General features: G+C 37.8%; 2 protein-coding genes across 3 annotated transcripts; both read left to right on the plus strand.

Moving 5' to 3' along the window:
- LOC128233031 (protein ABHD15-like) lies at positions 1 to 1,581 on the plus strand. The gene has a single exon (XM_052946887.1). The coding sequence runs from the start codon at positions 192 to 194 to the stop codon at positions 1,341 to 1,343; it is 1,152 nt and encodes a 383-aa protein (XP_052802847.1). The 5' UTR covers positions 1 to 191; the 3' UTR covers positions 1,344 to 1,581.
- A 3,429-nt stretch (positions 1,582 to 5,010) lies between these two features.
- Positions 5,011 to 12,401, plus strand: LOC128229903 (inositol-3-phosphate synthase 1-B-like). 2 transcript variants are annotated; one of them, XM_052941805.1, is made up of 7 exons: positions 5,011 to 5,214; positions 6,639 to 6,810; positions 7,068 to 7,200; positions 8,751 to 8,864; positions 9,187 to 9,590; positions 11,169 to 11,411; positions 11,615 to 12,401. In XM_052941805.1, exons 2-7 carry the CDS (start codon positions 6,649 to 6,651, stop codon positions 12,233 to 12,235), a joined length of 1,677 nt encoding a protein of 558 aa, XP_052797765.1. In that variant the 5' UTR covers positions 5,011 to 5,214; positions 6,639 to 6,648; the 3' UTR covers positions 12,236 to 12,401. The 2 variants fall into 2 exon arrangements, with proteins under 2 accessions (XP_052797765.1, XP_052797766.1); XM_052941806.1 differs by lacking the exon at positions 5,011 to 5,214 and adding an exon at positions 5,478 to 5,619.
- The last annotated feature ends 5,053 nt before the right edge of the window (positions 12,402 to 17,454 follow it).

A 17,454-nucleotide genomic window follows, 5' to 3' on the forward strand; every position in this document is an offset into this window, starting at 1 on the left:
TGTCTTTGTCCTCGACTCAGTAATCATGTGAAGACGGATATTAAACACTTGCTAGGCTTCTTCAACGGAATCACACATCACCTCGAAAAAACAACCTCGCGCAGTGACACCTATGAAGGATTGTTATGTGTTGAGCAGTGTTCATTGTGTTTAACGTTGGCCTGAGGCCGTCTTTATATCAATTGCACATCATGAGAGGATGCTTGGGTTACATTTTGACACTGTGTAGCTGGGTACTGCGGCTGTTTTACTCAGTGAGGCGATTGTGGTCGCCGGAAGCGCTGGCTTGTGACATCCTCCCGAAGCTCCACAGCCGCGAATCCACTCTAGCTAAGCATTTGGTGCGCCGGCGCGGGCTGCTGAACCGTCCATTCCGGCCACCGTTTCTACTGCGCGGTCCTTTTGTTCAGACCCTGCTAGGGCTGTTCTGTCCGCCACTGGGAGACCTCAATTTTGAGCGGGAATACTTGCACGTGGACAAGGGAATCGTGGCGCTGGACTGGTACACAGAGCCGGACTCCAAACTCCGCCGCAACAGCCCGATTCTGCTAGTGTTTCCGCGTTTAACGGGTGACGCTTTAAGCGTTGGCGGTCTATGCCGCCTGGCAAACAAACGAGGGTTTAGACCAGTTGTGTTCAATAGGAGAGGACATGGAATGAGCTTTTTGACAACTCCGAAACTAACCAGCACGGGAGACCCGAACGACGCGCGGGAGGTCATCGGGTACATATTTGAGAAGTACCCCTATGTGCCGCTGGTTGGGGTCGGTGTGGGGGCGGGCTGCGCAACGCTATTCTCTTACCTTGGTGAGAGTGGGTCCTCATCGCAGCTCAAGGCCGCCGTCTGCATATCGCCGTCTTACGATAATACCATTAAACTATGCGAACAGATTCCTAAATTTTATGAACTAATTGTTTTAGTGCAATTAAAAGCAATGCTTATCGTCTATTGGAAGGTTTTGCATAAAGTTATAGACCTTAAAGCAGTGATATTAAAATGTTGGACGCTCAAGGAGTTTGATTTTCACGTGTATTGCAAAATGTATGGCATTGCAACGTTTGACACGTTTTGGCAACGTAACGACCCGATGCGTGACGTTGACGACATCGCAGTACCCGTGCTGTGTGTAAACAGCGTGGATGATCCGGTCTCAGTTCACGAGAACATCCCGTTGGACGTCTTCCGGTACTACCCGAATCTGCTACTCGTGACGCTGGCGGCAGGCGGCCACTGCTCCTTCCATGAGAATGTGACCGGAGACTCCTGGGCAAACGGGACTGCCCTAACCTTCATAGCAGGCGTTCTTGAGTTTATATCGAACTCGAGATACTGGTACAAATGACGACCCTCACGCTATGACAGTGGCCTAGAAGTTATCGTTGTCGAGTGCTCTGCTATAGAATGATTTTCAACTATGTATGCGTCGCATGCGGATTATCAGTACTTACATTTTAAATTAAATGCATTATGTAGATAAATCCATTGATGTGCATGTTATATGCATGTGATCCATAGATGGCAGTATTAGTCACAGTTGGTGAATTTGTTTGTTTTTAATAAAATAACAGCAGATACCTACATTTATAAAGTAATCTACCACAGGTGTACAATAAGGCGGGTATGCGGACCACGTTACATCTCATTTGTACGTGTATATTTACATGGCGGGTATGCGGACCACGTTACATCACATTTGTACGTGTATATTTACATGGCGGGTATGCGGACCACGTTACATCTCATTTGTACGTGTATATTTACATAGCGGGTATGCGGACCACGTTACATCACATTTGTACGTGTATATTTACATAGCGGGTATGCGGACCACGTTACATCACATGTGTACGTGTATATTTACATGGCGGGTATGCGGACCACGTTACATCACATGTGTACGTGTATATTTACATGGCGGGTATGCGGACCACGTTACATCACATTTGTACGTGTATATTTACATGGCGGGTATGCGGACCACGTTACATCACATGTGTACGTGTATATTTACATGGCGGGTATGCGGACCACGTTACATCTCATTTGTACGTGTATATTTACATGGCGGGTATGCGGACCACGTTACATCACATTTGTACGTGTATATTTACATGGCGGGTATGCGGACCACGTTACATCACATGTGTACGTGTATATTTACATGGCGGGTATGCGGAACACGTTACATCTCATTTGTACGTGTATATTTACATGGGCTGTTATGCACTATATCACAATTGTTAATACTTCATTTCTAGTTCATTTTACTCTGAATGAAACTAACTCAGATGTATGTATTATACCAATAGCGATCTATTTTAGAGTGCAAAACTTTGAGCATACGTCACTTTCCCGTGACAGCTCTCAATTAAATTAAAAGCTGAATTTTAGACACGTATGTTTAGCTGCAGGAAAAAAGCTAATAGGAATAAGAAACACATGTAATAATTACTTCTCTAAAGCACATATTTGATTTGATCCAGTTTCTTTTTTGTCAAACATCGAGAGAAACGTGAGGAAATCCCAATAACGTCGAGAGGTAACGTTTACTGGACGCGTATCTCTCGTTTGATCTGTGGGTTGTCTCGTTGTCCGGCTAGCGCAGTGGTGAGCACTCGCTTCTCACCTAGGCGAGATCCGTGTTCGATTCCCAGCCTGGGCGCATGTGAGTTTGGATTAGTGGTCACCAAGCCTAACATGTGGTTTTTCTCCGGGTACTCCGCCCCTCCCCCTTCACCTACAAAACAGAACCACACTCTAGCCAACGACAGTGGTTGATGTAATGTTGTTATAACGTGTTGCACATTCGTTGTAAAACATTAACTTAAACTAAACTTACATACAAAACAGATAGACAAGTGACTCATGTTATTCACTCAACTGCAGACAATTACAAATTGTCCATATCCGTTAATAAGCTTCATTCATATCTATATAGAAATTTAGCTATCGTCATTTTGTTCAATAACATTTAGGTAGCTGTCACGGGACCATTCAATTTATTAATATACAAGGTTCAAATTGAAATGGCCGGCTTAAAATCATTGTATTCATGTCCTATTTAAAGAGTGCTGTTAAACAAACTGAGCATTGGACATGAATAATTTAAGTTATGTGAAATAAACGTTATATTTACATACAATTTAGGTCAGACTTCATCCTACTTGTTGAATGGCAGTATATTATTTGACACACATGAATGGCTTATCAGGAATTCAATTATATCATGAATCTGACGAGTGGATTTAATTTAACCAAATGTTATATATGACGAGTTGATATCATATAACCAAATGATATAAATGACGAATGGATATCATTTAACCATATTATGTATATGACGAGTGGATATCATTTAACCAAATCTGGCATGTTTATGACGAGTGGACATCATTTAACCAGATTATATGAATGACGATTGGATTTCATTTAACCAAATTATTTAAATGACGAGTGGATATCATTTAACCATATCATATAAATGAAGACTGGTTATCATTTAACCAAATTATATAAATGACGAGTGGATATCATTTAACCAAACTATATAGATGACGAGTGGATATCATTTAACCAAATTTGTAAATGACAAGTGGATATCATTTAACCAAATCTTGTAAATGACGAGTGGATATCATTTAACCAACTTATATAAATGACGAGTGGATAAAATTTAACCAAATTATTTAAATGACGAGTGGATATCATTTAACCAAATTACATAAATGACGAGTTGATATCATTTAACCAAATCTTGTAAATGACAAGTGGATATCATTTAACCAACTAATATAAATGACGAGTGGATATCATTTAACCAAATCATTTAAATGACGAGTGGATATCATTTTACTGACATGAACCCTTGATATCATTTAACCTTGGCTTTAACTTAAAAACCGCTAAAGACATTCAAATGAAAAATCATGCACATGTTGCCAGTGAAAATAGGCACACTTGTGACATGTAATTCCCCAGACTTCCAACTTTAATGATTGTCCAGTTATGCCAATTTTTCTGCGAAGAAAAATCACACAAAACAGACGTGCATTGTCGTACGCTGATCAACACTCTTGTTTAAATTAAATGTTAATTCATCCCGACATTGCCAAATTAATTATCATTTAAGAAATGTGCATAATAATGCAACTGCAGATTGGTAATTTTTATCTATACACGGAAACCATTTAAATGAGTAATTGACATTAATGTTATCGTACGTTTATATATATTGAGGACGAAATGGACTTGAGACTGTCCTCAGATAAGGAATTGCGCACTTATGACTGTTCATCATGCATCGAATAATATAATAGCACTTTGTACGAAGATGATACTCGTAACATATTCGCAGCAACCTTCAGACCCGCTCTTCCGACTTCAAACACTGCAAAAAATCGGAGTCCTTACTCCGATCTATTTAAATAGAATATTTCATCATTAAAGCTCTACTCTCACAGATGACCGTTTTGACACTTTAAAAAAAATTGTCTTGGAATGAGCCACATTTTCAGTAAATGTCTGAAAATGGTGATAAAAGATTGCTCATGGAAGCTATCAGAACTCAGTTTTTAATACAAACGACCGAAAATTCATGTTTTATGGCTAATGGAGTTATTAACTCTTTAAAAAGGTTAGGCAGTTTTCACGTTCTATTGTATGTGATCACATATGATTGATTCGAAAGCATTGATGCCAAAATCAGCTGATTCGGAGACAAAAAAATGAAAAAGTTGTCAAATCTATCAATCCGCTGTGAGAGTGCAGCTTTAAGCAATTAAAATCCCGACAAATACATAAAAACTTAAAATAGTTCGCTTTATAGGACACGTCACAGAGTCCTTATAGTCCGATAACTTAACCCGTAAAGTTCTGATTGCTTAAGAGGAATATGCTATCGATTTTAAATGTTGTACCCAGTTTGTTGGTGGTAACCAGAAGAAAACAGATATCATGCTAGTATATAACCTATTCACAACCCAATAAGGAATCACATCGCAGGATCGCGCTATTACCCATTCAGAGGTCATAGTTCAAAGGTTTCTTTTAAGTTCATGTTTAGTGGCGTGATTTTGAGTATCGTGTTTTTAACAATAAAGAATACATAAATACGCTTGGTATTTCAAGCATAGTCACGTCCATAAAGTGGTTTAATTCAACTTAGGAAATAATAGTGTTGAAAACGGTTTAAGAAAAACGGATCTTTTTTATAGGTAAGTGCTATAGTTACTTCTTGTAGTACTAATCTGGTTGTCTTAATGTCATGGTAACTACAGATGATATATGTTAATATATTTAAAGTAATGGGAACTGTTAAGTAACATTCAGAAATGTGAAATAATCTGAAAAAAATGAATGTTAGCGCACGTGTTAGAGAATAAATTTTACCGGGAGAGGGCGCTAACTGATGTTGGCTTAACTCGTGGCCCAATCCCTTTGCATGCTTGATTTTATAATGTCGGTCTTAATATTGTGTTGAAATTTGTATTGATATTGTCATTGTGAAATGTGTTCTCATGCAATACAATATTATTAAATTAAATACATTTTACAAAACATATAATTCACAACTGGGCGTATGATATATCTTATTTAATACGACTTGAAGAACTGGACAGGTGTATGTTTTTATTATCGTAACATCACTAAATAACTATATATATTTATGATGATTTGTGAATTGTTTGGTCTGGTTAATACACGTGCGTATATATACACGTGCGTATATATGCGCTGTTTAAGAGGTGAACACATTTGTGATGATAAATATGTTTAAGGTTTAATAGATATTATTGATCGGTGAGGATCGTGCTAGTTTACATGTATACACATGTACATTGGCTAACTAATTACTTGTTGGGCTTATATAAATATTTATTGAAATAATCCGCGACTGACCTCACAGGTTTTAAAGCGATTAAAAGGCTGCAAACAGCATTCGAAAAAGTTTATGCGTATGCTTCCAATGACCAATATTACCACAGTGTAACAATACAGGATATAAAACAGAACAGAACTTTATTTGAGTTCTAGGGTACCAAAATATAATTTAAAAGGTCATGACCCTTGAATATTGACAAGAAAAATACATTCTCATGTTTACATTAAATGAAATATTTAGTATTTCAGCATACAGTACGGACTATTGTAATGGAAAATTGCACGTGGATGCATTTGATTATTATTATGAAAAACAGTCAAAATACATGTACAATAGACATTGTTATGCCAATAGTAATTACGATTTTAAAAGACATTCATCACTTCTTTCGACACCATATATAGTTTTAAAAAAACGCACACATTCATAACAATATTAAGTTACATAACTGTTTTCTTATTTCAAAAGCTCTAAATACAAACAGAGCAAATGTTTGAACTTTATTTAATATTTCTTGGCACTGGGACCAATAACAATCCTTCTCCCTGGTTGACATAAAAAGCTTAATGATTTATACAACTATAGGTCTGCCGATTTCATAAATACTGCATGGACTTGCCCTTATACATGTGTTTTGTTGTTGGCAGAACCACAAAAACAGGGAGGCACATAAACAAATGTCCAAATGTTAAATAAGGTTTTCTTAACGCATAACTACTGTTCCATTTAACTATTATCTTTTGTTTTGGCTCCCAGACTCTAAGACATGACTGACGCAGTGCGAGTGGAAGCGCCGGGTGTGAAGTATGGGGCGGATTATATTGAGGCGGACTACACGTACCAGAACACCTCCGTGCACAGGGACGCTAAGGGAACATATGTGGCCACGCCCACACATACCAAATACACATTCAGAACACAGAAAAAGGTAATTGTTTTTATCATGTCTCATCATCTCACGCGTAGACTTGATAAAATCTGAAGAGGTTTCCATAGCGATACATATATCTTTCCAGAAATCGCAAAACATTTTCGAGATCCCTGACAGTTTAAGATAAATATTAATGATGATGACCATGGACTCATGATACTTTATGTCTATTGGTATGTGGAAGTGTTCATGACAGTTGTATAGCAAAAGGCTCTCTCGATGTGTTCATCTAACATTTATCGCCCGCGTTCCAGGTTCCCCGCCTTGGGTTGATGTTAGTAGGGCTGGGTGGAAATAACGGAAGCACAGTGACGGCCACCATCCTCGCTAACCGTCACAAACTCTCATGGAACACCAAGGAGGGAACCCACAACTCCAACTGGCTAGGTGAGTTTTTTTTGTCTAGACTCGGTACTCACTTTGTTGAAGCTGCACTCCCTTTCTGACTTTTTTCATTGACCGTTCATACAACTTTTTTTTTATTTTTTGTCTTAGAATCAGTCATTTTTGCGTTAATGTCTGGAAACAAGTGATATAAGACTGCCTTAAAAGATCAGATCGCAGGTTCCATTTTCCTGTTTTTATGCCAAAGAAACCCTCATGTATCTGAATGCGTAAGTAACGTGTTCAGCCATAAAACATTAAGTTGTGTTATGTATAAATGAAAACTGCGATATTGAAAAAGAGTTATAATACAAAAATTGGCTCATTCCAACACAACAAAAAATTGTTAAAACGGTTTATCTGTGCGAATGCAGCTTTAAGAAACCATCTTTAAGTTTCACTTGAACTTTGTCTATGCAGTATTGATGCTTTGCATTGAAATAATGCACACAGTGAACCAAACTACAGTCGAACCCCGTTGGCTTTCCAGGGACCGGCGAAAATACATTGAGCCTCGGAAAATTCGAGCCAAGCGTGAATGCTTACCTTTATTATAAAGAAATCGTCCTTTACATCCAGTTCGAGCCAACAAGGAATTCGAGCCAAGCGAGTTCGAGCCATCGCGGTTCGACTGTAGTTACAGAACGACTTGCCATATTTTTGTTCAAAGCGACCCTTTAAATAACAATACATGCACTCTTACAACCCTGTTTTAGTAGAACAAACTTTCTGGTCATTTACGTTTAGTAAGCTGCAGCCAATTGTATAAAACTCGGATAAGTTGTCCACAGGTTATATTTCGGCTAGTGAACACTTTTCAATGATTTGATTGGTTAGAAAAAAATATTGGATAAATATTGACCAATCGATAAACATTTCGGATAACTTTGACCAAACCAAAAATATAACCGGTTTTATACAATTGGCTGCTGTTGACTATCTTATGTGTATATTTGTATTATACCTGTTCAATACACAATTGTAATAGCAATGAAAATGGACAGCTTAACAATAAAGATAAGCTTTTATTACAAGAGCTGTGCCGTGGACATGAATAATTTAAGTAATGAGGTGGCAGCTTTTCAATATAAATAGAGTCACATGGGCTTTTAATGATCCCGATCAAAATATACAGCGTATAATGAGGTAACTTTGCGTAACAACCTAATGAACATATTTTGAATGTATGGTTAAATTACTTACAAATAATAATTAAGGGAGCTCACATATCTGAGGCCATTGAAGTAAAGTTGTAACTGTCAAACTAAAACCATGTGAACACTTTATGTAAATATTGAAATAAAACGTTAATAGAATACGCTAAAATGAAATGCCCCATATAAGACTTAAAATATCCACACATTTTAGAGAAGGTACCTCCCCTCGTAATACCATTTTGGAACATTTAAACCCGATTTTTGTGGAGGAAAACGTTGCGCTCCACTCTCACGCAACCGGCACCCCCTCCGGTGAATACTAGTATACCTTGAACGGTCGGTGTATTATGATAAATATTTAAGCGTTTTGTTATTTAATTCAATTCTTATTTAAAGGTTCGATCACTCAGGCGAGCACCGTATGTCTCGGTAACGGACCGGAAGGAGAGGTGTACGTGCCACTCAAGAGCCTTCTGCCAATGGTCGACCCAGATGACATCGTTATCGACGGTGAGTTTATCAAATGATGTATCCTCAAGCATGATTCACGCTGCTTTAAGGCTGAAAAAAAACACGTTGTGATATACCGTATAGAATGAATGATTGCATTTTCTGGATTATTTTCATATGTCTTGCAATTAAAAGTTCACACTAAGACTGCAAAGCTTTTAATGCACGTTGTTATGATACATATTAAAGCCACCATTTTCAACGTAAACGGAACTATTCAACGTTTTCCTTTTGCATATGCCTTACTAAAGTCACTGAAAGAAATCTCCTTCTTTGGAATGTGTTCTCAGAAATATTGAAACATCCATTCCCCCTCTTCTAGGCTGGGATATTTCGTCATTGAACCTGGCGGACGCTGTGGAGCGAGCACGGGTGCTGGACTACAACCTGCAGGTACAGCTGCGGCCCTACCTTGAGGGCGTCCGGCCCCGCCCATCCGTCTACTTCCCGGAGTTCATAGCCGCCAACCAGGCGGACCGTGCCGATAATGTCCTAACCGGAAGTAAGCAAGAGCTACTCAACACGATCCGCCGTGATATCAGAGACTTTAAAGAAAACAGTGGCGTGGATAAGGTGGTTGTGTTGTGGACCGCTAACACGGAACGTTTTAGTGAAGTTATACCGGAACTAAACGGCACGGCCGATAATATTCTAGCAAGTATTAAAAGGAACGAGGCGGAAGTGTCACCGTCTACGCTGTTTGCTGTTGCCAGTATTCTGGAAGGGGTAGGTTATACATCCATACAGAACCGTTCTTTTTTTCTACAGGAAATGGAATGTTCATTACATGGAACCTGACGCTGATTTCTCTAACTTAAAGTATAGTTTTGCTTTCATTTTTTTTCGCTGTGCCATTAAACTACATGTATATATCATGGCGAATATCTATTAGATGAATGGCTCCTGGGGCCATAGGAGGCAGTATCGATAGTGATCAATGTGTTTTTCATATATAATAATGTATGTATATACATCAAGAGAAAGTCTCCATGATTTGTTCACCCCTTGCCGAATTAACCTAGATCGAGCGTTCAAGAAAAACTAACGCACTTTCGCGAAAACCATGTTTAAAAGTATTAAATTTTGATCGTGTTATTTTTTACTCCAACAATTATGATAAAAAGCATAATAAAGATGCTTTTTCAAATATCATTTGAAGACAAAAAACACTATAAGTTTCGTTTATATACTTAGGTTAGTTTGTGCCTTTTAAGCGCGTTTACAAGTATTTTTGATAAATAACTCGGCTCCTAAATGGCAGTCCAGGTTTTTAATGATTAATATTGTTTTATTACTTGAACACCTCGAGCCCCAATATCACGAAAATACTTAAGTAAACTCTCAAACTCAAATCATTTTACCACATAACATCAAAACTTATTTAAAATCGTATATGTTTTTACACTTTTAAAAGGGCATTCTCTCATTGAATTTTGTCAAGATCAGAGAAAAATATTTCGACTGCAAAACATGTAATTTAGTATTACTTGTTGTTTTTGATCAAGTTTTTTTGTTTTGTTTTTAAATAGTGACAAAATGTCTTTATCAACTCAGTCTATGAAAAACGACACACTAAAAAGGGTAAAAAGTAACAAGATGTTTTCTTGATATGGTCTTAAATGTGGTAAAATGAGTTAAGAATGATGAATTAACTAGAGTAGTTTTGTTATATTGGGGCCGGGTTTATTTGTCAAGGGGTAAACAGGTCTTGGGTACCTACTATTTATGTATATACTTATACCAAACACACAACATCTCTGACTGATTCTGCCAGCTGTGTGCTCTGTCCCTGTAGTTTCCATTGCATTCTGTAGTAGAACAAGTAGACCGAGTATTATCCAGTCTCATGAAAATCAGATCCCAAATATCCGTTTTACACCGTTACGCTAAACGACGTACCACATAACGTAGAGATGATAATTTAAATGAGGTTGAGTACTGTTGACATTCGAGCGTTTACGATTGAGGTCGCCGATACTCGAATGCATACTCTCGGAATCGATTATCGCTATGTGGCTTTAATCTCTTTAAATGGAAACAATATGGTAGAACAGAATAAATATTTTTATATTCAGATTTAATCAATTGTCAACAATCAAAATAACAAATCTTAAGAACATTTACGTTATTTCTGATGATCGATTACGATTTAAGACCTATGTTGAATGCCCAGAAGTAGGCTGTTAACGATGCACTCTTTAAACTAGAGGTGTCCAATGAGCCAGTTGCAGTAAAATTGAACGGTCAAACACGTACAAAATGCATGTTCAAATATATACCGTAAACACAATGAATCATTTTCAGGTTACGTATATAAATGGTTCGCCCCAGAATACATTCGTTCCCGGAGTGATCGACCTCGCCCATAAGCGCCGGGTGTTTATAGCAGGGGACGACTTCAAGTCCGGCCAGACGAAGCTCAAGTCCGTCCTTGTCGACTTCCTGGTCAGCGCCGGAATCAAGCCGCGCTCCATTGTCAGCTATAATCACCTTGGAAACAACGATGGCAAGAACCTTAACGCCCCACACACCTTCCGATCAAAAGAGGTAGTTCACGTGCAAAATATTAAAGTATACATGCACTTTTGAATTTTAAAACTTTTCCAAAGAAAGTTTATTGCATTGGAAGAAGTAAATAAATCAGGCCATGTTTTCAATGTCTCTGTACTCGAATTCCTTGTCATGTCGTCTGGTTGATATATTCGAGTTATATTTAATTAATATAAAATGTACATTATTGCTACTTTCAGATATCAAAGAGTAACGTGGTAGACGATATGGTAGACTCCAACCAGATTTTGTACCCAGACGGGCGGCGGCCGGACCACTGTGTCGTCATCAAGTACGTGCCGCACGTGGGGGACAGCAAGCGCGCCATGGACGAGTACAGTTCGGAGATCATGATGGGAGGAACAAACACCCTTGTCATCCACAACACGTGCGAGGACTCCCTGCTGGCCTCCCCTCTTATAATTGATCTCGTCATTCTTGGAGAACTATTTGAAAGAATACAGTACAAGACCGAGGCTGAGCCAACGTTCCAGAATTTTAACTCGATCCTGTCAATTCTCAATTACCTGTGCAAGGCGCCGCTGGTGCCCCATGGTACACCGGTCGTGAATTCTCTCTTCCGGCAGAGAAGTTGTATAGAGAACGTGCTGCGCGCGTGTATAGGCTTGGCTCCCCTCAATCACATGCTTCTCGAGCACAAGCTCGCGCGGGTGGGGATCGACTGCCAGGAGACCGGAAGTTCAAAAGCATCCAAAATGAACGGCCATCTTATTCAAAGCGCAAATGGAGTGAGTCAAACGAACGGTGTGCATGAAACAAACGGACACGTCAGAAGACCATCAGATGAAGCCGAACTTTGATAGTGGATTTACGATTTATAAAGATTAACATTTTAATATTGCAAGATACATATGTACTGAAATGCAGAGGATTGTATATACAATGCAAAATTTACGACTGTATTTGTTCGTGAGTGTTTTGTTTATTATTGTACATGTAGATATTTTTAATAAATATTTATGAATACCATGCTTACATGACCTTTACACCTTACTAGTGATGAAAAACATAGAACACGATCAGCAAAAACGTTTTCCCATCTGCAAAAGCACAACGACGCTTAAATTATTTTGTATATCAGTTGTAAAATAATGGTTGGTCGATCTGTATTCAATGGATCCGCAAATTATTATTGTATGTAATGTCACAACGGGTCTATTAGGTACTGAAGTATGAGTTTGGACCAAATTAATCCACCAGTTGAAATACATGCATTAGACAAGGAACTGGTGTTGCAAAACATTGAACAAAACAGACGTCAATACAATATCAAAACACGCATAAATTTTCATTAATATGGAGGCATACTACTGTCGTAAGATAACCTGATAGCGTTCGCTAATTGTTTCGTGCTAACCATTTTATTTTCGCAATCTAGCTCTCTAGTTAATATTCGCCTTTTTCGGTAAGATAAATAACACACAAGACGTAATGCTAAAAACGAGCTTGAAAGTGCCTAGAACTTCCACCTGTTACCTTCTCATGCAACAGTGTTAAGCTTCATATAGTACACACAAAGTATCCCTGAGATGTAATAAACTTTACAGTTCGAAACCCATTCTAAGATTGAAGACGCAAGACAACGATTTTTTGAATTTGAAGGTCAAACCCAATTAATGTTGCGATACTACCGCAACATAATATCAAACCGAAATCCTCCATCGTGATGATATTTTGACCAAAATAGATGCACTTTTAAAAAAAGAAGATAAATTAAAGTAAAGTGCCGGAGGGAAAGTGTTTATCAATTAATTAATGATTTGTTTAATTTACAAATGTCCAGTGTGTCGATTTCCAGTATGATAAAAATGCGTTCGTGTTTTAGTTTCATTTATTTATTCAAATGGTCAGAATGTTGAGTTTTTATACATTAACTGACAACGTGATGAAGTCTTGAATAAACGGGATCATTGGAACATTTAGCGTGGACTGTCAGTTATACTTGATCATTGTGTAAGGTATGTACGCTCATGATACATTCGCTCATGCGATATTACTGAACATTTAGTAAGTATGTACGCTTAAGGGATGTTACCGAACCATTAATGAAGTATAGACGCTTATGCATTATAACTGAACATTTAGTGGGGATTGAACGCTCATGAGATACAACTGAATATTTAGTGGGGAATGTACGCTCATGAGATATAACTGAACATTTAGTGGGGAATGTACGCTCATGAGATACAACTGAACATTTAGTGGGGTATGTACGCTCATGAGATACAACTGAATATTTAGTGGGGAATATACGCTCATGAGATATAACTGAATATTAAGTGGGGATTGAACGCTCATGAGATACAACTGAATATTTAGTGGGGAATATACGCTCATGAGATATAACTGAACATTTAGTGGGGTATGTACGCTCGTAAGATACAACTGAACATTTAGTGGGGATTGAACGCTCATGAGATACAACTGAACATTTAGTGGGGATTGAACGCTCATGAGATATAACTGAACATTTAGTGGGGATTGAACGCTCATGAGATATAACTGAACATTTAGTGGGGTATGTACGCTCATGAGATATAACTGAACATTTAGTGGGGTATGTACGCTCATGAGATACAACTGAACATTTAGTGGGGAATGTACGCTCATGAGATACAACTGAACATTTAGTGAGGATTGAACGCTCATGAGATACAACTGAACATTAAGTGGGGATTGAACGCTCATGAGATACAACTGAATATTTAGTGGGGAATGTACGCTCATGAGATACAACTGAACATTTAGTGGGGAATGTACGCTCATGAGATACAACTGAACATTTAGTGGCGATTGAACGCTCATGAGATACAACTGAATATTTAGTGGGGTATGTACGCTCATGAGATATAACTGAACATTTAGTGGGGTATGTACGCTCATAAGATATAACTGAACATTTAGTGGGGTATGTACGCTAATGAGATACATTTAGTGGGATATGTACGCTCATGAGATATAACTGAACATTTAGTGGGGTATGTACGCTAATGAGATACATTTAGTGGGATATGTACACTCATGAGATATAACTGAACATTTAGTGAAATATGTACGCTAATAAGATACAACTGAACATTTAGTGGGTCATGTACGCTCATGAGATATAACTGAACATTTAGTAGTGAATGTACGCTCTAAGATATAACTGAACATTTAGTGTGGTATGTACGCTCATGAGATATAACTGAACATTTAGTTGTGAATGTACCCTCATGAGATATGACTGAACATTTAGTGGGGAATGTACGCTCATGTGATATGTATAACGTCAAACATTTAGTGGGAAATGTACGCTCATGAGATATAACTGAACATTTAGTGGGGTATGTACGCTTATGAGATATAACTGAACGTTGGTGAGGTATGTACGCTCATGAGATATAACTGAACATTTAGTGGGGAATGTACGCTCATGAGATATAACTGAACATTTAGTGGGGTATGCACGCTTATGAGATATAACTGAACATTTAGTGGGGAATGTACGCTCATGAGATATAAGTGAACATTTAGTGGGGTATGTACGCTTATGAGATATAACTGAACATTTAGTGGGAAATGTACGCTCATGGGATATAACTGAACATTTAGTGGGGTATGTACGCTTATGAGATATAACTGAACTTTTAGTGGGGAATTTACTCTCATAAGATATAACTGAACATTTAGTGGGGTATGTACGCTTATGAGGTATAACTGAACGTTGGTGAGGTATGTACGCTTATGAGATACTATTGACATAAAGCAAGATATGTACGCTCTTGACAAATTATTGAACATAAAGCGAGGTATCTACGCTCCTGTCATATTATTTGTTTATGATTCTTTATATGATCTGATTCTGTTAATAAGACGGAAAATTTAGTTGAATATATTAGTTTAATGGTAAGAAAAATATATATTGAGAAGAGCCATAAATAAGTTTAATGGGCAAATTCGCAAAAAAGCTATGCAAAGACGTTGTGATCTCTGATTCCTTTCCTTTATACAGATTGTTAACAATTAAAAAAACTCAAAGAGCAAAGTCATTGCAAATCCATAACATATAAAAGCATACGAGTGTATTCTTATCACACCGAACTCATAATACAACCATATGCATTTGTCTTTATTTCTTTTAGAATTCGAATCTAGTGGTTGACCCTAATGTAACGTCATTTCCACCAGTGACGTCATCAAATCACGGATATTACGCATACGTCGCGGGATGGCGCTGTTGCGGCCGTCGAAACGCTGCGTGAGGTTCCTGAACTACATTATACTGGCGGCTTTAGTCTTAGGAATGTTCACTTTAAGTACGTAGACTTTTTTCAATAAAAGATAGAGACTTTATATTGTTGTCAAGTATACATTATAATTGCCATACATATTAAAGTCATACTGTTATCAACACTCGGGTTTTTAAAAACTGAAATAACGTAAATCGCTTTAGAACTTTTGGCAAATCATCGGCGAGTCATTCTTGTTCACCAGGGTGATGATGCTGTTAGATTTATCATTATCAAACCTCTGATGAATGAGCATCCGGAGAACTAAATGCGAAAAGAATATTTAGTTCTCAATGTCTAGAGTTGAGGGTATAGTATCTTAAAGAAAAGACTGATAAACTCAAGCGATAATCTCTCAATGCTAATTCCAAATTAGTAGAATTGTGTTTGAATTGCAGGCTTGGTCCAAGAAAGGGTTGATGTCTGGATGAGTTCCATGGACCTCAACCCTCCCATTGCGCTTAATGGAATCGCCAATAGTGATGAAACCGAACGCGCTAATAACGGGGCAAGTAGTAACGGGGCAAGTAGTAACGGACCGGCCGGTAAGAAACCGGGAAAACACGAGGCTATCGAGGAATTGAACAGAGAAATTCAAGAGGCAAAACGGAAACAGCTAGCAGAGAGACTAGACAATATTGTCAGACTCAATAAGAAACTGAAATATGCCAAACGTGGCGACAGTGAAACCTAGGAGCCCAAATGCCCTTGTTTATGAGTTCCTGAATATACATGTCTTCATCATAATTACTGTCATAATCAAAATATCTTATCTGGTTTCTTTTTCTTGAGAAGTGAATATTATCATGATGTCAACTAGTATAGTTGTGTTTAAAACGTTAATTCACATGAACCTAAACGGCAACCATTTCATTATAGATAATGCAATCATATTATATAGAGAAAACTCGTGTTGCTGTTATTTGAAAATTGTGCAATAAAGTATTACATTGTACATGTATAAATCGTACGTGTATATGATGTTCATCTATATACGTCGTTCAACAATTATGTCCAAGACCACACTCTCGCGTAAAATCGTGCCAACGAGAGTGATTAATATAATGTTGTAATAACTTGTTTCACAATCGTTGTAAAATATATATGTTTAAACTAACAATTATGTCTTTTTAAATCCCTACGACAAAGGACATGGCTTAACACATGCAAATAAATATACTAAGTATTAGGTTATGCCTTTCTGTGGCTTATAGAATTTTACCAGTTCAGACATACTAACGTAATTGTGAATGAATTAACCAGGTAAGCATCGATAAAGATAGAGGGATGTTATATGCTTCAGAAAAAAATGTATCAATTTTATTCCATCTCGTGCACACCGAAATTTCTGCGTCACTCGTGTTTATATAATTTTCAGTACACACAAGATGAAATGAATTTTGATATCTCACTGAAACAAACAAGCAGTCTCATTTCCCATACTTCTGTCTTACTTCATCAAGTTACATTCGGTTATGATCGCTCCGCCCGAATAAGACATTTTGAGATTGCAAACGTGCTCTTATCATAAATATTCGTGTTTTAGTATTATATCAATAGATGGGTATAGCAAAAGGAAAGTGTGTGTAGGAGACGACGCGACGGGCCCAATGTAGGGTTACCATGGCAATCTTTACGCTCGCCCCTCCAACGCCGCGAGATCGTCAAGCAATCAAGTTCGTGTGTATGTATGTTTGTGTACATTCTAAAACAGTATACTATGTATTGTAATATTCGATCTAAAGGCA

The sequence above is a fragment of the Mya arenaria genome, chromosome 4 (assembly GCF_026914265.1).
Source record: "Mya arenaria isolate MELC-2E11 chromosome 4, ASM2691426v1".
Lineage (NCBI taxonomy): Eukaryota > Metazoa > Mollusca > Bivalvia > Myida > Myidae > Mya > Mya arenaria.